Here is a 23,143-nt window from a genome sequence, read left to right as displayed (position 1 = left end):
GTTAGCTAGGCGAGCTCCAGTCCGACGGGGAGAATGGAGGTATCCATGGCAAAAAAAAGTAAACAGAGAGAGACAGAGGAGAGAGATGATATGGGGACTTTTTTGTCACTGACAAATGGGCCATGAACGGACATGTGCGGATGAAAAAGGACGCACGCGCTTGTCCGGCTCGCCCCAAAAGCCACGCAAATTTGGTCTGACTTTGGGTCGTTCCGGACGCGGCAGCTGTCCGTTATTAGTTTTGGTCCACGCGTTGGGAGCTGGTTTTACCCAAACGGATCAATCTGACATCCGTTTGTCCGTTTAGGTCTCTGTGTTGGAGATGCCATAACCTCAAGCATTGGATTTACACATCAGCTCTCAACCAGGTTGCCGTGACACGGAAAACGGAGGCGGCGAACACGACGACGTGCGGCCGATGCATGATAGGATGGCACGACGGTGCCTACGTTTCGACGGATCTGCTCAGCGCGCGCGGCGGCAGAAGGTGTCAGTGAGGCGGATGCAACACATGGGAGGTTGCACGCTGCACACTCCAGTCCAGGGAGCCCCAGAGCCGATACTGTGGCTGGCCGCTTCCGTCTACCTCAGCCCACCCTCGCCGCAGCTACGAGCACGAGCGTGTAGTGCACTGTGCAGTCCATGTGCCTAGGCGAGCTGCTACACAAGCAACCGTGGAGCTGTCTCCCTCTCTCTCTCTCCATTTTTCTTTTTGCTTCATGCTGCTGTTCACATTTCAGACGAGAAATCAGTCGATATATATGGTGTCTTCCTTTCTCAACTTTTCCTCCCTTCATTTTGTATGCCGATTTCCAGTGAGGACGAAAACTGGGCCAAAGTGGCACTCTCTGAAAGAAAACATATTCTCCAGCTGGAATCCCTTGTGCTGAAAGATTAGAATACGCATTCAGGCTTTGGCATTCTCGGTGCCTGCCCTTGTCCTCAAGATCTCGAGCAATGTATGTGAGCCGGGAACAAAAAGGGGAAAAGAGGAAATTGGATGCAGGGGGAAAACGGCGATGGGAAGCAAGGAATTGACGGGTTGTTCGATCCGTGGGGCAGCAATCAATCTGCACCGTGCTGTCGACTGTCGTAGGGATGCAGTCACAGGCACAGGGCAGGGACAGGAACCAATCCTAGGTACTTTGCTTCCTGCCACTGCAAACCTCTACTAGCCTTTGCATTTTACTTCGGTCTATCTGTATCCTGTCCAGTATCCTCTGCTCCACCCCCACGTACGGCAACTCCGGCATGAACCGATCGGCACGGGGAAGAAGCCAGTAAGAAAATGAACGCCGGTATATTCAGATCCAGTGATTGAACTGGAAAATATTAAAGCATCTCCAGTCGTGTTCCCCAAATGATATTTGGGGACGGCGGACAAGAAATGGAGAAAAATGCGTTCTAGTCGCATCTCCCAAAACTAAATAGCGCCTCATTTTATGTCCGATGTCCCTGGTAGAGACTCTACCGGACACAAAAAACAGCGTCCGGACCATGCAGCCCCTACTCCCCACATGTTATTCTCTTTCTCCACACTTTCTCTCACCTACTTTTCCCACATGAGATGGTCTCCTCTATTAAAATGTATGCACTCGGACGCTGTTTGAGGGACGCGGTTGGAAAGAGCCTCTTTTTTTACATATTTTTAGTCTCTTTTTGTCCAGCGCTGTCTCCAAATGAGCCCAAATCATTATGCCGGACGTTTTTTAATGGACACGACTGAAGATGCTCTTAGCAATCCCTAGTTCTCGCAAGGATTTGTTGAGTTCGTCTGAACCTAAACTGCTCCAAATTGTTTGCTCTCCTGCACGGCTGCACCGACGAGTCGGTAAAAATGGTCCGCAGCTTCCCCACATAAAAATTCCAGCGTGCCTCCAATAGGAGCGAGAGTTCTTGATGATTTTTCAGATCGGCGTAACGGCCTACATAAATATTGCAATGAAGTCCGTAATTTTAATGGCTTCCCTACTGCAAGTACCCGCTGTCTATCGCTAGTAGCATGACGTTGCTGTTCTTGTTCAGTTTTATGTTCCATCATTTGGATGAGTACTGTATGTGCTCTCTATGGCCTACGCCCTATGGGTTCGTATGCTCGGTCGTACTACCGGGCAATGCCATTGCCGGGCCGCAACAAACCAATAGGACAAAGCTCGTCGTAATGGAGGAACGAAGCAAATGCTTCCCAACGTCGGTGTCTCAGAGGCCGACAAACGCTGTGGTGCGCTGCTGGTGCCTTCAACTCTTGCTGCCCCCACCGTCCAAATATACGTCGAAATTTTTTGATTCACCCGCACCAAAGATGCTTTGATTTCATAATAACAGGAAACATAAAGGATTCCAAAAAAAATATGTTTGAGTGAGAGTTAGGTTTTCTAGGTGGGAACCCTGGGAGCTTAGAGCTCTTCTAAGATTGTATCTTGTATACACCCTATATATATATGAGATAGGCCACCCCTAGAGGGTTGTGCCGGTTCCCCCCAAACATACTTTGTCTTACAATCCTCAATGTATGCCAGTCATGGATACGTTTACATGGACTGTTGGTTTTCACCTGAACAAGCCTGGTGCAACGGAACACTCACACACAAAAAATGATATGCGACACAATTCTGCAAATCAAACTACCGCTATAGAAACAAATTTAAAAGAAACGAATCCTCCTAAATTCCTACAAAGTTTCTCTGAACCAAAGAGGCCCTGGCAGGTGAGAGGTTAGGGTGCAGATAAATCAAACACAGTACATGTTACATAGCTTATTTACAATTATATAAATAACCTCATTTAATTACGATGGTCATGAATTGTGACTCCAAACAACACACATCAAAGAGGAACAGCGACAGGCCATAGTAGTGCAACGACACACGACAAGTAGCAAAGGAATCCGAGTACTAATAATATTTAAATATTAATAATAATAAATGGAAAACTCTCCAACTGTTTACCCTAAAAAATTATATTAAAATGTGTGAATAAATGCACACACGAGTACTAGTATGGACTGAACATGCAGTGTGATTTTAGTAAAAAGAAATCAATCATTTGCTATATGCACTTGCTTTTTTTTGATAAAAAACATATATTAATACCGCGGAGATACCAATTACACACAGCTTCTGCAACAACGTCATGCCTTAATGACATAAAGGATACACACAGCCAAAAAAAATTATGAAAAAAAAAATCCCGCTACAATGATCCATTTCTTGAAACAGCAAAACTGACACCACCAAAACAACAACCAAAAGATCAGCTTTTCCATAAGTGATGCCTCCAAAAAGGAAACAGTGCACAAACGCTGGCATCGCCCAATCATAGATCTTAGATTTCACCCTGAAGAAAGTCATCACTCTCAAAGCAATGTCTTCAACAAGTTGCTAGGCACAACTAATTAAGGCTAGACCTTGGATTTTCACCCTGAAAGATAAGGCCATGAACTTCTCATGTGCACTGGCCCCCACATACATGTCAAATCACAAAGCACCAAGCCAATTTCACATCACCACCAAGATCCAACCACCATTGTTTTTCCACCGATCTCGGCTTTCATGACCTTCTCCGCCAACACCATGGAAACAAAACGAGCTCCATGATATTAACAACCAGTAGAGCTTCGAAGCGCTCCCTCTAAAACTAAACGATCAGATAAAAAATATGGATGCGTACGACCAAAACCACCCAGTCCAGCAATCTTCAGGCATGATTCACACAATAAATTTTGCTGGCAAGGCCTTCCAAAACACGACAATCCATCGAGACTGGTGGAAATAAGCACCCGACAAATCATCAACTTGGTGTGAGAAGAATCCAAGGACCACCAACATTATTTTAAAATCATCTTTCACTACGTTAACGTAGCATCTATGTATTGTAGCATAATTTCGTAGTTTGGAACTACTCATAAACTTCGTACCAGCTTTCGCGTGTATGTGTGTTTTCATGTCTTTTACATGCTTGCATCTTCGCATAATTTTATAAATCTTATGTATATGTTTTTTACTAAATTACTTTATCATAATCTTACAATCTTATGATTAGAAAATCGTCTTTACGACACAAGTATGAATCTCACACCGCTAATCATCCCTAATTACAATGAAAAAAAATCATCCTCTGCACAACAATGTTCATATTTTGGGAAAGTGTCCTAAGGTGGTCTCTGTCTCAAGATACTGACATGTTGTGAGCTCAGTGGTACGGGTCTCACTAATAATCTATAGTTATTATGATTTTCTGAAATAGTAGCCTTTTTGTTTGTGGGGAGAACAGTTTTAGTGTTGGTAGGGTGGTGCTTTCTCTTGGCGACAAAACACAAGTGATTTTATTGCTTTGCAATATTAGACTAAGACTAGATCATCGGCGATAGTCAGCAACACACTCAACCTTGACCGGTGAATGTGATCATCCATGAAAATTAGTTGCTCAGCTAACACCAAATTCTTGATGCCAACTATTATTCTCTCCACGGTATGTGCAAGTGCACAACAAAAGGATCATGAGCATTAATATGCACAATTGTATTTCTGTTCAATTGCAAGAGACTCACAAATTTCCCTTTTCGAAAAGGAAGGTAAGTCTTTTTGGCCCTTGCATTCTTGGATGGACGATGACTTTATTTGCCAAATGTAGGATATTACAAACTCTTGAAAAAAAATCAATTAAAGACTCCGCCTATACCACCCGCAGTCAAACAGTCAAAATCTCTCTTCTACTTACATTAAGCATGGTAGACTCTTCCCCTCCATCATCCCATACGCTTGGGGTCATGAAGTACCTCAACCCTAAAAAGCTCCAACATGACTTAATGACAGCTCGAAGATTTCACCTCTAGTTCACCATCATCGACAAATGTACTCTCACCTTGGTATAGTTTACCTTTACCGCCGCGTCCTCCGCTAGACCCTCCACGGGTATCGACACCATACATTTTCAAGGGATTATACACCAACTTACATTTATTTTTGTTGTAGTTTCTGTTGCTTAATTCAGGCATATACGATAATCTTATGTGACAGAAACTTAACTTGGTAAGCGGCTACGAAAACAGTTGTACGTATAGTCCACCAGGTACTAAAATCCAAGATCTCACACTATATGTGTGTGTGTGTGTGGTGGCAACAAGATGTTAGTGTTGTTTACATCAATTTTCGAACCTACGCAACTCCGATTTTGTCAGTAATTCGCAAAAACAAAACAAAAATCTCCGGTTTTCGGTATACCGTTATGTGAGTGTGTAGACCTAATGGTATATACATTTACCTACATTGTAACCGTCGTCTCTCAACAGGAAAATCATTTTTGCTACTAGTCAGAAAAGAATACATCATGAATAAATGCAAAGGTTTCATTTTGGATCTGTATAGTCGTTCCACCTGCCTACATCACCGGGTCTGGTCTCAGTCTCACACGCTCTCACCAACAACTCGTCTCGGGCGAGGTACGCCTTCTTTCTCCTTCCTTTCTTTTCTCTCCCTCTCGACTCGAGTCCTGTCTGACCTACCCAAGTACCATACCAACAACGCGCCTCCAAATCTCTCCCATGTCTCTAGTCCACCACCGTGCTCCGCCGCTGCCGCCGTGCCGCGCCTGAGCGTCGGCGCCGCCCGACGCCTCAATCCCTCCCCCGCCGACACCCCACACGCGAAGTCGTCGCCGCCGACGCCGCTTCCGTCGGTCCACCGGGGCGTTCTTGCTCTCTCCGCCCCGTCTGCAGCCTCTGGCATCGGCGTTCCAGGTACAGGCCTGCTCTCATCCACCCATTCCTGAAACCCCACTCACATTCACAATTTGCGTCCCTGCCTGCCGGCGCGCGCCCGGCACGCGCGCCACCTAGATCCGCCCCCGTGATCCGTCCCATTTTACCTGCACACTCCGTCAAACCATGGAAAGCGTGGTAGCAGCACACGCCACGGACCAATCTCTGCAGAATTCGACAGAGAATTTCTTTGCCCAGCCCTTTCCGTCTGCTCTCCATTTCGGCTGTGAGATGTCTGATGAGTTGATCTCACGGCCGTTCCGGCTTTGTTTTTGTAAAGTGCAAGGCCCGTTGGTTTTGCCTAATAATAGTAGCGTGCTTTCTAGTTCTCGGACCCTGCAAAAAAGCAGAAAACAGTGCAATGTCCGGCTTGGCACTAGTCCTGTAAATCGACATGCCCGACCACTCTCCGTGGGATCTGGTATCAGGGAAACTATTGGCAGGAAAAAATGTTCTAAAATTAGATGTCTTAAGCACACTATTGACAAAGTAGAAGTAAAATGTTGCTGCTACAGTAGAATAAAATGCGTTGCTAAAAGGAACCACCTTTTCTCAAACCGAAACCAAAGTCCCACCTTGGGAAATGGGAACCATACTAATTCACTGGTAGTTCTCTTTGGAACCAATTTTGTTTATAACTTGCCTAAGTTTGATCTTAGCATGTACTACTCTTTATGTTTTGCGAAGCATATGTTGGTCAAGTATGGGGATCAAGGTGTTCGTTTAACTAGGGAAATAAAGGAGGAATGGTATCCTTTGTTTTTTTTCTTGGAAATAACAGAAATAAGGTCCGTACTTGTGATTTTGCGTGTGAAAGAGAGAGGAGATGTAAAGTAGGGAAAAGAGGAAAAAAGGTCACTAATTCTGCAAGAATGTGCTATTTTTTTGGCAACATTAGAGGCCTTATATTTTGAACCTGAAGGGGTTCAAATTGCTGTTTAAGGTCCAATAATGCAATTTATTCCTTTTCATTTATCTTACCTCTGAGTTCAGATTGTATTTGATACATGGCTCTTCTTGATTTGCACGGTTTTATTGCCAATGTCAGCAAACTCTCTATTTCTGGAAGGTCTCTTATACTTAGAGAAGATGAAAATGAATCATTTTCTACTGTACCAAATCTTGGCAGTACAGACTTTAAAGTTCCTAAACATCTAAATTGGGATATAGCAATGATACTTAAGACAGTGAAGAAGTTAAAGTTTGACCGTTCATTTAGTTTTTTTAATTTCATTGACTTATTGAAGCCATTCTTCGTACGGAACCAGAACAGCAAAGCCGTAGAACTATTTCCTATATCAATGATTTTTTTTGGTCATTACATAAAATTATTAACATGTTTTCGTCCTTTACTGTGATTTAAATCATTTGAGTTCATTACGGTATGTTACTGTGTAAACTTGACAGGGCTACTGTAATCTTGTGAAGCACTAGAGAAAGTTTGCTGCTTCTGTAGAGTTGTTGCAGAATGGCTTATGGTGGAGATGAGCAGCAAAGCCAAGATTATCTATTCAAAATTGTTCTGATTGGTGACTCTTCTGTTGGTAAATCAAATTTGCTAGCCAGATTTGCTAGGAATGAGTTCTTCCCAAATTCCAAATCTACGATAGGGGTAGAATTCCAGACCCAGAAATTGGTAATTGATGGAAAGGAAATTAAAGCTCAGATATGGGACACAGCAGGACAAGAACGTTTCAGAGCAGTTACATCTGCCTACTACAGAGGAGCGGTTGGAGCTCTTCTGGTTTATGATATTACAAGGCGTCAGACATTTGACAGTGTTAGCCGATGGCTTAACGAACTGCACGGTGAGAACAAACATTTTACTCTAGTTCTTCAGAATATTAACACATTTCTTGGCATTGCCTTGAGCTGGTTGGTTGTCCTACTGTTACATGTCCCTAGTTACTTAAATTGATTACACCTTGCCTTGATTTCTTGTTGGCTTTATCACCTTTGTTTGATTCCTTTAACCACTGAACAGCTCATTCCGACATGAATGTCGTCACAATTCTGATCGGCAACAAGACTGATCTGAAGCATGCACGGGAGGTGAGCACCGCAGAAGGCAAAGCCCTTGCTGAGGCTCAGGGCCTCTTCTACATGGAAACCTCAGCACTGGACTCGTCAAATGTCACAGCAGCTTTTCAAACTGTAGTCAAGGAGATCTACAGCATACTAAGCAGGAAGGTGTTCCAATCGCTAGAGCAGAAGAAAGGCGAGCTGCAATCACTAAGCAACGGGAAAGCCGTTGTGCTGCAGAGTGACACCCCCAATGAAACAAACAGTAGCGGGAGGTGGTGCTGTTCATCGTAGAGCCTGTAAGATCTCCCTCCTATTATCATGTATGAATAAGTGCATCATTATGTTTGACATTGGTTCATTATGTCTGACATTGCTAAACTTGTCTGATGAATATGTATTATGTATGTACTCAGGTTCCAGGACCTGATGACAAGAGAGGCCCTGTGGCATGCGAAACATTCCGGAGACATCAGTGCACGAAGTAATGATGCAGATATGGTTAGTGAAAAGTTGTCCTGGCCTTCTTCTAAAGATTTAGTTGGCCGAGGTTGGGTTGGTTGTATGAAAAGTGTGCTTTCCATTGGAGGAAATCTCAGTGTATAGTTCGATTGGTCCTTCCGGGGGTAATGATATACGTGCTTGTGTAAAGAGAAAAACTGTTTGACCAACTGGCTGTTGTGTCGTTCATTTCCACATCATTCTAGCCCTAGACACCATGCTTTTACTGTTCTTCGGGCCACGCTTGCTTGCCCTGATATGGTAACATTTGGTCTAAGGTAGTATGAACTCTTGGCAACGTTACGTTTTTTTTTAGTACATTCAGTACCGGGGCGTAATTTACATTGCCATTACTTTTTTCTTTTCCGAGCGGGCTACCTCCTTTCCATTACTGCATAACGAAAATACAAAATCTTTGTAATAACAAACAAGAATGCAGAAAAGGAGATATGAAAGAGGTTGTTCTTGCATCACCAGAAAACCGACGGGTTCTAGATCTATATGGCTAGCCATTCTGATAGATCTAAATGTTCCAAACACTGACATTTTTGACAATTGGCTAAATGGTGTGGACCTAGGTTTAAGCTAGTTATTAGGGTGGGAGCGATTACCGTTATTTGGTCACTCGGGCTATGCTTCCCTAATGTTTGTTATGTACATCTACCATTTTATGGTTGCCTCTACAGCGTGTGGAGCATCACGACCTTTCTATTAACGTGGTATATAAGGTGAGAGATATTTTTATCCTACATGGATGGTAGCGTGATCTACCGATTGCCCCCCCCACCTCCTCGCTTTAGATCTTTTTTTAGTATCCTCATTTGTAATCGTCAAGAACTTTTCAATTTCCTTTTTTTTCGTTATGTGTGGATTTGTACGGCTGTATACATCCTAGTTATAAACTTGTTAAGTAACAAATCGTCCATTATAAAAAAAACTTGATGTCAAGTACCCACTATGGAGCAAAAACATGATAACACTAACGCAAACCCTAAAAGAAGTTTAGGATAAACACAAACAAAAGATCACAGTTCAGGACCACCAAGGTCCACTACAAGCATCAAACATCAGACAACTCAAGGTGCTTGGATCCCTAGGACTGGAGCTTGAGCGGCATCGTCCTTTGCTCGGAAAATCTTTGGCCATATTGGTCGCCTTGTCGATCACTTGCCTTGCCCTCATCTTGATCTTCACAGCTTCCTCCTCTGAGTATAAACTTGGCCAATAATTCAGAAACGAGCAAATAGTAAAGATCACTGTCAATCTGTCATAAGAGACTTGAGCACAAAACCTTCAAAAGTTATCTTGTTTTCTGTAGTCAAAATAGGCTAGAAAACAGCAGCAGTTAACAAAGCAAAGAACTTCCTGTCCCCTGGTATATAAGCATACAACCAAGCCAAACATTGCCAAAGATTTGAAGGACAACTATTAGCATCCACACAAGAACTAATAATATCCCAAACCACCTTAGCAACAGCACAAGAGAAAAACAAATAAGCAGCTAGGAGAACCGGTCCATTTTCTTTTCTTTAAGTTTTCTCTGATCAAAATAGCATCATAGTATAAATTGTCATTACCTACAGGTCAATGTTGAAGAACTTAGAAGAACTCGTAAAGCTAAATGGGTATTGTAAGACTCAAAGAAATGATAGAGCTAATTAACCACGTGTGGCTCAACGATCTGTATGCGTGGGCTCTGCAATTTCAGAAGCCAGAGATGGCGACTTGGAAATTTTGTAGGAAAAGCAAAAAAAAAAATGCTTCAACCTTTTTGGGATTCTAGAGCTAGTGCCCGGCCAAACAGAAACAGACATGCATCAGTTTTTGGGATCCAGTTATAAAACATGTGATGTATGAGAGGCAGCGACAGGCTCAAAAAGAGAGAGAACATCATCGGGCATCAGATGCTCCCCGGAACAGTGTCATCTCATCTTCACCTGATGATGAAGACATTATTCGGTATCATCAAGCTGCACGTCATGAATATTCGCCAAATGATTGGACCTCAGTAAAATGTGACAGTACCTTACTTCGATAATGTAAAACAGAACAGTGGCAACATGATAGATAAATTTTAGCTTCAGCACTATGAAATGATCGAGGACCCACAACTCAGACCAGAGTCGCTATCTGCTCAATCACAGCTGAAGTCTAACACTCACCAGGCACAGATATCATATTTTTTTAGTACAAAGACGGAAACATTCTTTCCGTCTTTGCATGTCACAGCGGATCAAGATTTCACAGAACAAGGGCCTATCTTTTTGGTATGTTAGTGAACCTATGAAAGGCAAAATTGCAAGAAAATTAAGTAGACAATATCGTCATTCAATTCCCGAAAATTATAATATAACCATCCATCGGAAATTACACCACTGTTCTAGATACATAACTTCAATATTCAACAATAAGAACATGAATGCAAGGACACAGACAGGAATATCTGAACCAGGGCATCCACTGAAAAGACTTCCAAGCGTTGCACAATGAGATGACAATAACTATGCATATCTTCAGTTTTGAAGGATAACCTAAGGATTTGAGCTGTACAGTAGGAAATGTGTGTTGAGCATCACCCGGTACCTTTTATCTGTTAAGAAAGCTCAGTGTTATTCAGATTGAAAAGTATATGATTCACTTGAATTGCTCTGATAAAAATATACAGTACCATATTGATTCAGTTTGCAGAACTTACACAAGGCGTAATGAGGAACCTGTGAAGCATTTCTAAGCCTTCACCATTCCTAATGAAAGCTGCAAATACCAAGCCAAAAAGTCAAAAACTTAAGTGTGGTTCTTGTGAACAACCAAATAAGAGGTTACAAAATTGCACATTAAATTTTAGTGGCAAGCAGAAAAAATAGTGCCACAATTGCAGAAACCAATGCTTGGAAGTCATTGCCTCATTGGCAACACAAGTTATATATACTGCCCAAACTGGTATGACACGTTAATAGCCAAATGCATAAATTATAATCCCTGTTGGCTGGGAACATGGAATGGAAGGATATTTATTTTTAAAGTGGCGGCAGAAAACATCAAGCCACTCCATATTTTAAGTGGAGGCAGAAATCTGCATATATTGGGTTGAAGATGTGGGTCATTAGTTTGTCCCTTATAATCCTCCTACTCATTAAATTATTCGCCCATTTACTACTCACCTTATAGCATGAATAACTCAAACAAACTACTCTAGTAAATTAGCTTCACTTTTGAATGCAAGATTTGTTTGATCTGAGAAAACCTAGCATTTACCCTTTCCATATTTTCCAATCATTTCCTCATCTCATGAGGCATATGCATCCTCATCCAAAGTTTCTAGCCTAAACCCTGGTATACTAGGAACTGTTTCCTATCTCACCTAGTTCGTCAGTGTCAATGATAATAAGAAACTAAAATTGCAAGTGGCAAGCAATGCAGGCCATTCACAAAAGCAAATAGTAAACTAACTGATCAATACTACTTTTGGCAAGATTTGGCAAACAATACCACATTGCTAACATTTTTCTTAAAGCAATATGTCAGGCGCACCTAGTACCACATTGCTATACATTTCCACATTGCAATATGTCAAACAAACTAGTCTACTAAACTAGCTTCAATTTTGACTATATAAGATTTCTCGATTCATACAGTTGTTGCAGAGAAGACCTAGCATTTACCTAGTATAAATTCTAGTACTAGGAACTGTTTCATATCTCACCTAGTGTGTCAACGATACGAAACTAAAATTGCAAGTGGTAAGCAATGCAGGTCATTGGCAAAAGCTAATAGTAAATTAACTGATCAATACTACTTTGGCAAGATTAGACAGACACTACTTGCTAACATTTTTCTAAAACAAAAAAATCAGGTGCAGCCACTACCACATTGCCATACAATTCCCGAATCACAATGCCAGGTGCAGGAAGCTCACCATTTCAATCTTCCCATCAGGCTGGTTGGCAAGGATGACAAAATCGTCCTCCAGATCCATCTGCTCCTCGTCCTCCTCAGACTGATTTGCAATCATAACGAAGTCCTCCTCCAGTTCCTCGTCCTCCGAGGTCTCCTGCGGCCCATCGCTCTCCTCAAGCAGGTTGGTGGTGACATCTGCCGATGTCAGATGCGGCACATCGCTCTCCTCGGGCAGATTGGGGGCATCTGGCGCATCGCCCTCCTCCAGCAGCTTGGTGACATCCGGGTCGATAACCTGCTCCACCGGGGCCACCACCGCCGCCGCGGCGACATTGTCGGCGCCCACTTCAACAGAACGCGCATCGTAAGCCTGCACAGTAGAGTTGGGGAATTTTTTTTAAAAAAAAACTCCAAGGGTTATGCGGCAGGTTGTGGAGATCATGACAGTACTTTGACGCTCAATGGGAGGCCAGAGCGCGGCGGGGGGCGGCGGCGGGGGATGAATGCGGCGGAGGATCCGCCGCCTCCGGTGGAGGAGAAGGAGGGCTGGAACTCGCGGATGTGGGCGAGGTAGTTGTAGCCGTCGTCGGGGAGGCCGAGCTCCAGGATCTCGCGGCGGACGTGGTCGGGGAGGGCGCCGCCGCCGTCGGAGGAGTAGGAGTAGTCGTCTTCGTAGCCCGCTACGGCGCCGTAGGAGGAGGAGGAGGCGCCGCGGTAGGCATCGTACTCGTCGTCGGCGAAGCCGGGGAGGTAGTAGGGGTCGCCGTCGACGCGGACGAGGACGCGGTTGGACGCGTGGGCGGCGCCGGGGCGCGGGCAGAGCTGGAAGGTGGCGGAGTTGCGCGGCTTGCGGTGGCGGGTTCGTCCCATGGCGGCCGGCGACGGGCAGATGGGCAGATGGCGGATGGGGGTGGCGTGGTGGGGGGCTTCCGATTGTGTGGGGTTTCCGATCTGCTTTATGGGGTCGTTATAACCAACACCAAATCTTTTTTTCTAGGGTTAAAGATATATATCTGCATTTCTTTTTAAACGCGGGGTCGCGTGGCTCGCGTGGAGTACGAGGAGCGCAAGAAATGGGCGGAGGATCTTTTTTCTGAGATTTATTGGGCCTTTCCAAGCACTGCTAGCCCAGCAGTAGGTTGCAAATTTACTTCAAAGGGCTTCTTTTTGAGGACTGCTATACGCGTAGGGATGTAAATGGTACGGATAATTTCCGCTCCGAATCCGTATCCGTATCCGTTTTTGAGGATATGATATGCATTTTTAGAAATCCGCCGGATATGGATACAGATGCGGATAGTGATCAAGCGGATATCCGGCGGATACGATAGAGGATATGGTATTGATACTATCCGACGGATACGGATTATCCGCTATTTTTTTGCAGATTATCTGAGGTGCACAAAGAGGATAATCCGAGAAAACTAGTCCAACCCTTAATATTTAGACAATATAGTTAGTTCAATGGTCAAAATATGTATTCTATTAGAACACAATTTGCTTTGTTGTATGAACAGGTGTGTACATTTAGCTATAGTATATAATTACAAACATATTTTACATAAAAAAGCATATATCAATTTTTTATATATATATTTTCTTAATAATCCGTTTCCCATCCGAGTCCGGTCTGAATCCGCTCCATATCCGTAATTCGATATAATCCGCATCCGAATCCGAATCCGCATCCGACCATTATCCGCTCCGATCCGAATCCGTTATAAAAATATGGTAAAGGATATGATAAGAGCAATATCCGATCCGATCCGTTTACATCCCTATATACACCGACCTGGTCGGCTCGTGCGGGGGCGCCGCACACCCCAGCGACCAGGTCGGGTAGGCAGGACTTCGGCCCATTAGCCTCAGATACGGCTTTTTTCTTCTTCTTTTTTCGGTTTCTGTTACTAATATTTTTTTTCATAATCTAATTTTTTTTAGAAAAATAAAAATTCGAGAATTTTTCGAAATATGAACAGTTTTAAAACTCGAACAATTTTAGATCTGAACAGTTTTAAAATTTGAACGGATTTTCAAAATCTGAATAATTCAAAAAAATCATAATTTGAATAGTTTTTAAAGTTGTATATTTTTATTGAACAAACCAAATTTCAAATTTGCACATTTTTCGATTTGAACAATTTTCAAATTTGAACAGTTTTTAGATATGAATTTTTTTCAAATTTAAACAATTTTTAGATATGAACAATTTTCAAATTTGAACAGTTTTTAGATATGAACAATTTTAAATTTGAACAATTTTCAGATTTGAACAATTTTCAAATTTATTTTTAAAAAAAATTAATAGTTTCAAAATAAAAAATCATTTGTTTTAATTTTAACATTTTTAATCCTATAAGAAAAAATATAAAAAAAAGAAACAGAAATAAAAAAATAGAACAGAAAAAATGACTCAAAAAAAGAAACGACCAGTGGCCCAACACCCGAACTCGGTCGGCCCGTAACGCGCGCGGGGGTGTGCAGCGCGCGGTACGCGCCGACCTGGTCGGTGTATAAGAAATCCCCTTCTTCTTAAGGTAAGCGCCTCAAAGAGGGTAGCGGCCCGCACCTCCACTTCTCCTACTCCCCTTCTCCTCCACCATTGCCAGCAAGGACCGCCGTGGAAAACACGCGCAATGCCGCCTCTGGCGGGACCTTCCTCGCACGCACGTTATGGTGGTAGTGCTCCTCGGGGCTCTTCGAGCTCGGTCTGGCAGCGGCAGTGAAGCATGGTGACGGCGACTATTGGCGGAGGGTGGGATGGTGCAGCGTGCTACTGATGGGGTTCGTAGCATAGAAAACAAAAAATTTCCTACCGCAAAACGAATAAATCCAAGATCTAATCTATGGAACACCCAAGATCTAATCTACAAGATCTAAGCAACGAGATGGAGATGAAACTAACCCTCGAAGATTCCAAAGCCTACGAGATTAATCTCGTTGTTGGTGTAGACGATCGTCCCCGGTGCTGCAATCCGGCAGCACTTCCGTACTCGGTCGCGCGTACGGTGTCGATGAAGCTCCTTCCTCTCCATTTCCAGCGGGCTGCGGAGGTGTGGTAGATGTCCTACAAATTCCAGCATCACTACGGCGTGGTGGTGGTAGTGGAGGAAGAAAAACCGCAGGCTTCGCCTAAGCCGGAGCAAGCCGTATGGTGGAGGGAGAGGCGGCCAGAGGAGGAGGCAATCGATGGGGGGTGTGGCCGGCCACCCCCTCCCTCTTTATATAGGGGGCCAGCCGGCCAAGGTGGCCCCCCTTCCCATCTAGGGTTGGGGGGGGGGGGGGGGCGGCGGCCAAGAGGGGGGAGAGGGCTTTCCCCTCCCCCAAGTTGATCCCCCCCTAGGAAACCCTAGGGGGTTGGCCGGCCTGGGCCTTGGGGCCATGTGCCCCTGGCCCATTAGGCCAGGGAGCATCCCCTCGGCCCATGCTAGGCCTCCTAGGTCGTGGGCCCCATGGAGGACCCCTCCGGAACCTTCTAGAACCTTCCAGTCAACCACCGGAAAAATCCCGAACATTTCCGAAACCCAGAAATCAACTTCCCTTATATGAATCTTATTCTCCGGACTATTCCGGACCTCCTCGTGACATCCTGGATCACATCCGAGACTCCGAACAAACTTCGTCTCCATACCATATTCAAATCTACTTATGCGACATCGAACCTTAAGCGCGTCACCCTACGGTTCGCGAACTATGCAGACATGGTCGAGACTCCTCTCCGAGCAATAACCAATAGCGGGATCTGGAGATCCATAATGGCTCCCACATATTCAACGATGACTTAGTGATCGATTGAACCAATTACATACGATGTCAATTCCCTTTGTCACACGATACTTTACTTATCCGAGGTTTGATCATCGGTATCTCCATACCTTGTTCAACCTCGTTACTGACAAGTACTCTTTACTCGTAACGGTATGTCATCTCTTATGATCAAATCATATGCTTGCAAGCTAATCAGACGACATTCCACCGAGAGGGCCCAGAGTATATCTATCCGTCATCAGGATGGACAAATCCCACTATTGATCCATATGCCTCAACTCACACTTTCCAAATACTTAATCCCATCTTTATAACCACCCATTTACGCAATGGCGTTTGATGTAATCAAAGTACCCTTCCTGTAAGTGATTTACATGATCTCATGGTCGAAGGACTAAGACAACTATGTATCGAAAGCTTATAGCAAATTGAACTTAATGACTTGATCTTATGCTATGCTCATTTGGGTGTGTGTCCATTATATCATTCAACTAATGACATAACCTTGTTATTAATAACATCCAATGTTCATGATCACGAAACCATGATCATCCATTAATCAACAAGCTAGTTATACAAGAGGCTTACTAGGGACTCCTTGTTGTTTACATAACACACATGTATCAATGTTTCGGTTAATACAATTATAGCATGGTATGCAAACTTTTATCATAAACACAAAGATATTATAATAACCACTTTATTATTGCCTCTTGGGCATATCTCCAACAGTCTCCCACTTGCACTAGAGTCAATAATCTAGATTACATTGTAAGGTACCTAACACACATAGCATTCTGGTGTTGGTCATGCTTTGCCCTAGGGAGAGCTTTAGTCAACGGATCTGCAACATTCAGATCTGTGTGTACTTTGCAAATCTCTACTTCACCATCTTCGATGTACTCGCGAATCGAATGAAAACGCAGCTTGATATGCTTCAGCTTCTTGTGTGACCTTGGTTCCTTTGCATTGGCGATGGCACCCGTGTTGTCACAATAAATGACTAACGGGTCCAATGCACTAGGAACCACACCAAGCTCAACAATGAACCTCTTCATCCATACCGCTTCCGATGAAGCCTCTGAAGCCGCTATATATTCAGATTCTCGTTGAAGATTTCGCCACCGTGCACCGCTTGAACTGCTCCACCATCGCCGCACCATTCAATATAAACACGTACCTGCATCGAGACTTAGAGTCATCGGGATCGGTGTTCCAACTTGCATCGGTGTAACTAGTTACAACGAGCTCTTGGTCACCGCCATAACAAAGAAACATATCCTTAGTCCTTTTCAAGTACTTCAGATATTCTTGACCGCTGTCCGAGTGTTTCATTCCTGGATCACTTTGATATCTCGCTGGTCAAACTAACAAAGATGTGCGATATCCGGTCTAGTACACAAGCATGGCATACATGAGAGAGCCTCTTGCCCGAAGCATAGGGGATCTTGCTCATCCTCTCTCTTTCTTCCGTTGTAGCTGGACCTTGAGTCTTACTCAAGACCTTACCTGGCAACATAGGCAAGAACCCTTTCTTGCTTTCATCCATTCTAAACTTCTTTAGAATCTTGTCCAAGTATGTACTCTGTGAAAGGCCTATTAGGCGTCTTGATCTATCTCTATAAATCTTGATGCCTAAAATGTATGTCGCTTCACCAAGGTCTTTCATTGAAAAACATTTATTCAAATAACCTTTAACACCGCTTAATAGTTCTATATCATTCCCAATCAATAATATGTCATCTACATATAATATCGTGAACGCCTTCTGAGCTCCCACTCACTTTCTTGTAAATACAGGCCTCACCATGAGTCCGTATAAAACCGAAGTCTTTGATCACTCTATCAAAGCGTAGATTCCAACTCCGGGATGCTTGCTTCAGTCCATAAATGGAACGCTGAAGTTTGCATACCTTGTCAGCATTTTCAGGATCGACAAAACCTTTGGGTTGTACCATATACAACTCTTCCTCAATATCACCATTAAGGAACGCCGTTTTGACATCCATCTGCCAGATTTCATAATCGAAAAATGCAGCTATTGCTAACAAAATCCTCACAGACTTTAGCTTCGCTACAGGTGAGAAAGTCTCATCGTAGTCAACTCCTTGAATTTGTCGGAAACCTTTTGCGACAAGTCGAGCTTTATAGACAGTAATATTACCATCAGCATCTGTTTTTCTCTTAAAGATCCATTTATTCTCGACAGCCTTGCGGCTATCAGGTAAGTCTACCAAAGTCCATACTTTGTTATCATACATGGATCCCATTTCGGATTTCATGGCTTCTTGCCATTTGTTGGAATCGGGCTCATCATTGCTTCTTCATACGTCGCAGGTCCTCATCATTGTTGTCCACAATCATGACATTCAGACAGTGGATCATACCAATCGGAGTGGTACGTTCCCTCGTCGATATGCGAGGTTCAAAGAGCTTCCTCGTTCGAAGTTTCATGATCATCATCATTTGCTTCCTCTCCTATCGGTGCAGATCGTGCAGGAATTTCTTCCGCACCTTTGCGCTACTCTGATCTATGAGAGAAGGTTCATTAACCTCGTCGAGTTCTACTTTCCTTCCAGTCACTTCTTTAGTGAGAAACTCCTTCTCAAGAAAGGATCCGTTCTTGGCAACAAAGATTTTGCCTTCGGATCTGTGATAGAAAGTGTACCCAATTGTTTCTTTAGGGTATCCTATGAAGACGCATTTCTCCGCTTTGGGTTCTAGCTTGTCAGGCTATAACTTCTTTACATAAGCTTCGCAACCCCAAACCTTAAGGAACGACAGCTTAGGTTTCTTTCCAAACCATAGTTCATACGGTGTCGTTTCAACGGATTTAGATGGTGCCCTATTTAAAGTGAATGTGGCTGTCTCTAATGCATAACCCCAAAACGATAACGGCAAATCGGTAAGAGACATCATAGACCGAACCATATCTAACAGAGTTCGATTACGACGTTGATGGCGTGTATTTCACACGTTCGTTGGGCAACCCCAAGAGGAAGGTATGATGCGCACAGCAGCAAGTTTTCCCTCAGAAAGAAACCAAGGTTTATCGAACCAGGAGGAGCCAAGAAGCACGTTGAAGGTTGATGGCGGCGGGATGTAGTGCGGCGCAACACCAGGGATTCCGGCGCCAACGTGGAACCTGCACAACACAACCAAAGTACTTTGCCCCAACGAAACAGTGAGGTTGTCAATCTCACCGGCTTGCTGTAACAAAGGATTAACCGTATTGTGTGGAAGATGATTGTTTGCAGAAAACAGTAGAACAATATTGCAGTAGATTGTATTTCAGTAAAGAGAATTGGACCGGGGTCCACAGTTCACTAGAGGTGTCTCTCCCATAAGACGAACAGCATGTTGGGTGAACAAATTACAGTTGGGCAATTGACAAATAAAGAGAGCATGACCATGCACATACATATCATGATGAGTATAGTGAGATTTAATTGGGCATTACGACAAAGTACATAGACCGTCATCCAACTGCATCTATGCCTAAAAAGTCCACCTTCAGGTTATCATCCGAACCCCCTCCAGTATTAAGTTGCTAACAACGAGACAATTGCATTAAGTATGGTGCGTAATGTAACTAGTGACTACATCCTTGAACATAGCACTAATGTTTTATCCCTAGTGGCAACAAAGACATCCGTAACCTTAGTGGTTCTTGTCACTCCTCCAGATTCACGGAGACATGAACCCACTATCGAGCATAAATACTCCCTCTTGGAGTTACTAGCATCAACTTGGCCAGAGCATCTACTAATAACGGAGAGCATGCAAGATCATAAACAACACATAGACATAACTTTGATAATCAACATAACAAGTATTCTCTATTCATCGGATCCCAACAAACGCAACATATAGAATTCCCTACAGATGATCTTGATCATGTTACGCAGCTCACAAGTTCCGACAATGATAGCACAATGGGGAGAAGACAACCATCTAGCTACTGCTATGGACCCATAGTCCAGGGGTAGACTACTCACACATCACACCGGAGGCGACCATGGCGGCGTAGAGTCCTCCGGGAGATGATTCCCCTCTCCGGCAGGGTGCCGGAGGCGATCTCCTGGATCCCCCGAGATGGGATCGGCGGCGGCGGCGTCTCCGGGAAGGTTTTCCGTATCGTGGTTCTCGCATCGGGGGTTTCGTCACGGAGACTTTTTATAGGCGGAAGGGCAGGTCAAGAGGCGGCACGGGGCCCCACACTACGTGCCGGCGCGGCCAAGGGGGGCCGCGCCGCCCTATGGTGTGGCCCTCCGTGGCCCCTCTTCGTCTCTCCTTCGGACTTCTGGAAGCTTCGTGAGAAAATAGGCCCCTGGGCTTTGATTTCGTCCAATTCCGAGAATATTTCCTTACTAGGATTTCTGAAACCAAAAACAGCAGAAAACAGCAACTGGCACTTCGGCATCTTGTTATTAGGTTAGTTCCAGAAAATGCACGAATATGACATAAAGTGTGCATAAAACATGTAGATAACATCAATAATGTGTCATGGAACATAAGAAATTATCGATACGTCGGAGACGTATCAGCATCCCCAAGCTTAGTTCTGCTCGTCCCGAGCAGGTAAAACGATAACACAGATAATTTCTGGAGTGACAGGCCATCATAATCTTGATCATACTATTTGTAAAGCATATGTAGTGAATGCAGCGATCGAAACAATGTATATGACATGAGTAAACAAGTGAATCATATAGCAAAGACTTTTCATGAATAACACTTCAAGACAAGCATCAATAAGTCTTGCATAAGAGTTAACTCATAAAGCAATAATTCAAAGTAGAGATATTGAAGCAACACAAAAGAAGATTAAGTTTCAGCGGTTGCTTTCAACTTGTAACATGTATATCTCATGGATATTGTCAACATAGAGTAATATAATAAGAGCAATAAGCAAATATGTAGGAATCAATGCACAGTTCACACAAGTGTTTGCTTCTTGAGGTGGAGAGAGATAGGTGAACTGACTCAACATTGAAAGTAAAAGAATGGTCCTCCATAGAGGAAAAGCATCGATTGCTGTATTTGTGCTAGAGCTTTGATTTTGAAAACATGAAACAATTTTGTCAACGGTAGTAATAAAGCATATGCATCATGTAAATTATATCTTATAAGTTGCAAGCCTCATGCATAGTGTACTAATAGTGCCCGCACCTTGTCCTAATTAGCTTGGACTACCGGATCATCACAATGCATTGTTTTTACCAAGTGTCACAAAGGGGTACCTCTATGTCGCCTGTACAAAGGTCTAAGGAGAAAGCTCGCATTGGATTTCTCGCTATTGATTATTCTTCAACTTAGACATCCATACCGGGACAACATAGACAACAGATAATGGACTCCTCTTTTATGCATAAGCATATACCAACAATTAATAATTTTCTCATTTGAGATTTGAGGATTGTTGTCCAAAACTGAAACTTCCACCATGGAGCATGGCTTTAGTTAGCGGCCCAATGTTCTTCTCTAACATATGCATGCTTAACCATATGGTGGTAGATCTCTCTTACTTCAGACAAGACGAACATGCATAGCAACTCACATGAAATTCAACAATGAATAGTTGATGGCGTCCCCAGTGAACATGGTTATCGCACAACAAGCAACTTAATAAGAGATAAAGTGCATAATTACATATTCAATACCACAATAGTTTTTAAGCTATTTGTCCCATGAGCTATATATTGCAAAGGTGAATGATGGAATTTTAAAGGTAGCACTCAAGCAATTTACTTTGGAATGGCGGAAAAATACCATGTAGTAGGTAGGTATGGTGGACACAAATGGCATAGTGGTTGGCTCAAGTATTTTGGATGCATGAGAAGTATTCCCTCTCGATACAAGGTTTAGGCTAGCAAGGCTTATTTGAAACAAACACAAGGATGAACCGGTGCAGCAAAACTCACATAAAAGACATATTGAAAACATTATAAGACTCTACACCGTCTTCCTTGTTGTTCAAACTCAATACTAGAAATTATCTAGACCTTAGAGAAACCAAATATGCAAACCAAATTTTAGCATGCTCTATGTATTTCTTCATTAATGGGTGCAAAGCATATGATGCAAGAGCTTAATCATGAGCACAACAATTGCCAAGTATCACATTACCCAAGACATTTATAGCAATTACTACATGTATCATTTTCCAATTCCAACCATATAACAATTTAACGAAGGAGAAACTTCGCCATGAATACTATGAGTAGAAACCAAGGACATACTTGTCCATATGCTACAGCGGAGCGTGTCTCTCTCCCATAAAGTGAATGCTAGGATCCATTTTATTCAAACAAAACAAAAAACAAAAACAAACCGACGCTCCAAGAAAAAGCACATAAGATGTGATGGAATAAAAATATAGTTTCAGGGGAGGAACCTGATAATGTTGTCGATGAAGAAGGGGATGCCTTGGGCATCCCCAAGCTTAGACGCTTGAGTCTTCTTGATATATGCAGGGGTGAACCACCGGGTGCATCCCCAAGCTTAGAGCTTTCACTCTCCTTGATCATGTTGCATCATACTCCTCTCTTGATCCTTGAAAACTTCCTCCACACCAAACTCGAAACAACTCATTAGAGGGTTAGTGCACAATATAAATTGACATATTCAGAGGTGACACAATCATTCTTAACACTTCTGGACATTGCATAATGCTACTGGACATTAGTGGATCAAAGAAATTAATCCAACATAGCGAAAGAGGCAATGCGAAATAAAAGGCAGAATCTGTCAAAACAGAACAGTTCGTATTGACGAATTTTAAAATGGCACCAGACTTGCTCAAATGAAAATGCTCAAATTGAATGAAAGTTGCGTACATATCTGAGGATCATGCACGTAAATTGGCTTAATTTTCTGAGCTACCTACAGGGAGGTGGACCCAGATTCGTGACAGCAAAGAAATCTGGAACTGTGCAGTAATCCAAATCTAGTACTTACTTTTCTATCAACGGCTTAACTTGGCACAACAAAACACAAAACTAAGATAAGGAGAGGTTGCTACAGTAGTAAACAACTTCCAAGACACAAAATAAAAACAAAGTACTGTAGGTAAAAACATGGGTTGTCTCCCAAGAAGTTCTTTCTTTATAGCCATTAAGATGGGCTCAGCAGTTTTAATGATGCACTCGCAAGAAATATTATTTGAAGCAAAAGAGAGCATCAAGAGGCAAATTC

General features: G+C 43.2%; 2 protein-coding genes across 3 annotated transcripts; one reads left to right on the top strand and one right to left on the bottom strand.

The window, feature by feature from the left end:
* The first annotated feature begins 5,416 nt into the window (after positions 1–5,416).
* LOC127331994 (ras-related protein RABA5a) lies at positions 5,417–8,481 on the top strand. 2 transcript variants are annotated; one of them, XM_051358244.2, is made up of 4 exons: positions 5,417–5,440; positions 7,166–7,566; positions 7,743–8,079; positions 8,197–8,481. In XM_051358244.2, exons 2-3 carry the CDS (start codon positions 7,227–7,229, stop codon positions 8,072–8,074), a joined length of 672 nt encoding a protein of 223 aa, XP_051214204.1. In that variant the 5' UTR covers positions 5,417–5,440; positions 7,166–7,226; the 3' UTR covers positions 8,075–8,079; positions 8,197–8,481. The 2 variants fall into 2 exon arrangements, with proteins under 2 accessions (XP_051214204.1, XP_051214203.1); XM_051358243.2 differs by lacking the exon at positions 5,417–5,440 and adding an exon at positions 5,449–5,737.
* A 2,124-nt stretch (positions 8,482–10,605) lies between these two features.
* LOC127331993 (uncharacterized) lies at positions 10,606–13,125 on the bottom strand. The gene is made up of 4 exons (XM_051358242.2): positions 12,629–13,125; positions 12,198–12,548; positions 10,977–11,035; positions 10,606–10,871 (listed from the first exon to the last, which is right to left on the bottom strand). The coding sequence occupies exons 1-3, from the start codon at positions 13,046–13,048 to the stop codon at positions 11,009–11,011; spliced, it is 798 nt and encodes a 265-aa protein (XP_051214202.1). The 5' UTR covers positions 13,049–13,125; the 3' UTR covers positions 10,606–10,871; positions 10,977–11,008.
* Between the last annotated feature and the right edge of the window lie 10,018 nt (positions 13,126–23,143).

Source organism: Lolium perenne, chromosome 2 (genome assembly GCF_019359855.2).
Source record: "Lolium perenne isolate Kyuss_39 chromosome 2, Kyuss_2.0, whole genome shotgun sequence".
Taxonomy (NCBI): domain Eukaryota; kingdom Viridiplantae; phylum Streptophyta; class Magnoliopsida; order Poales; family Poaceae; genus Lolium; species Lolium perenne.
This window is presented reverse-complemented; position numbering and strand designations above follow the sequence as displayed.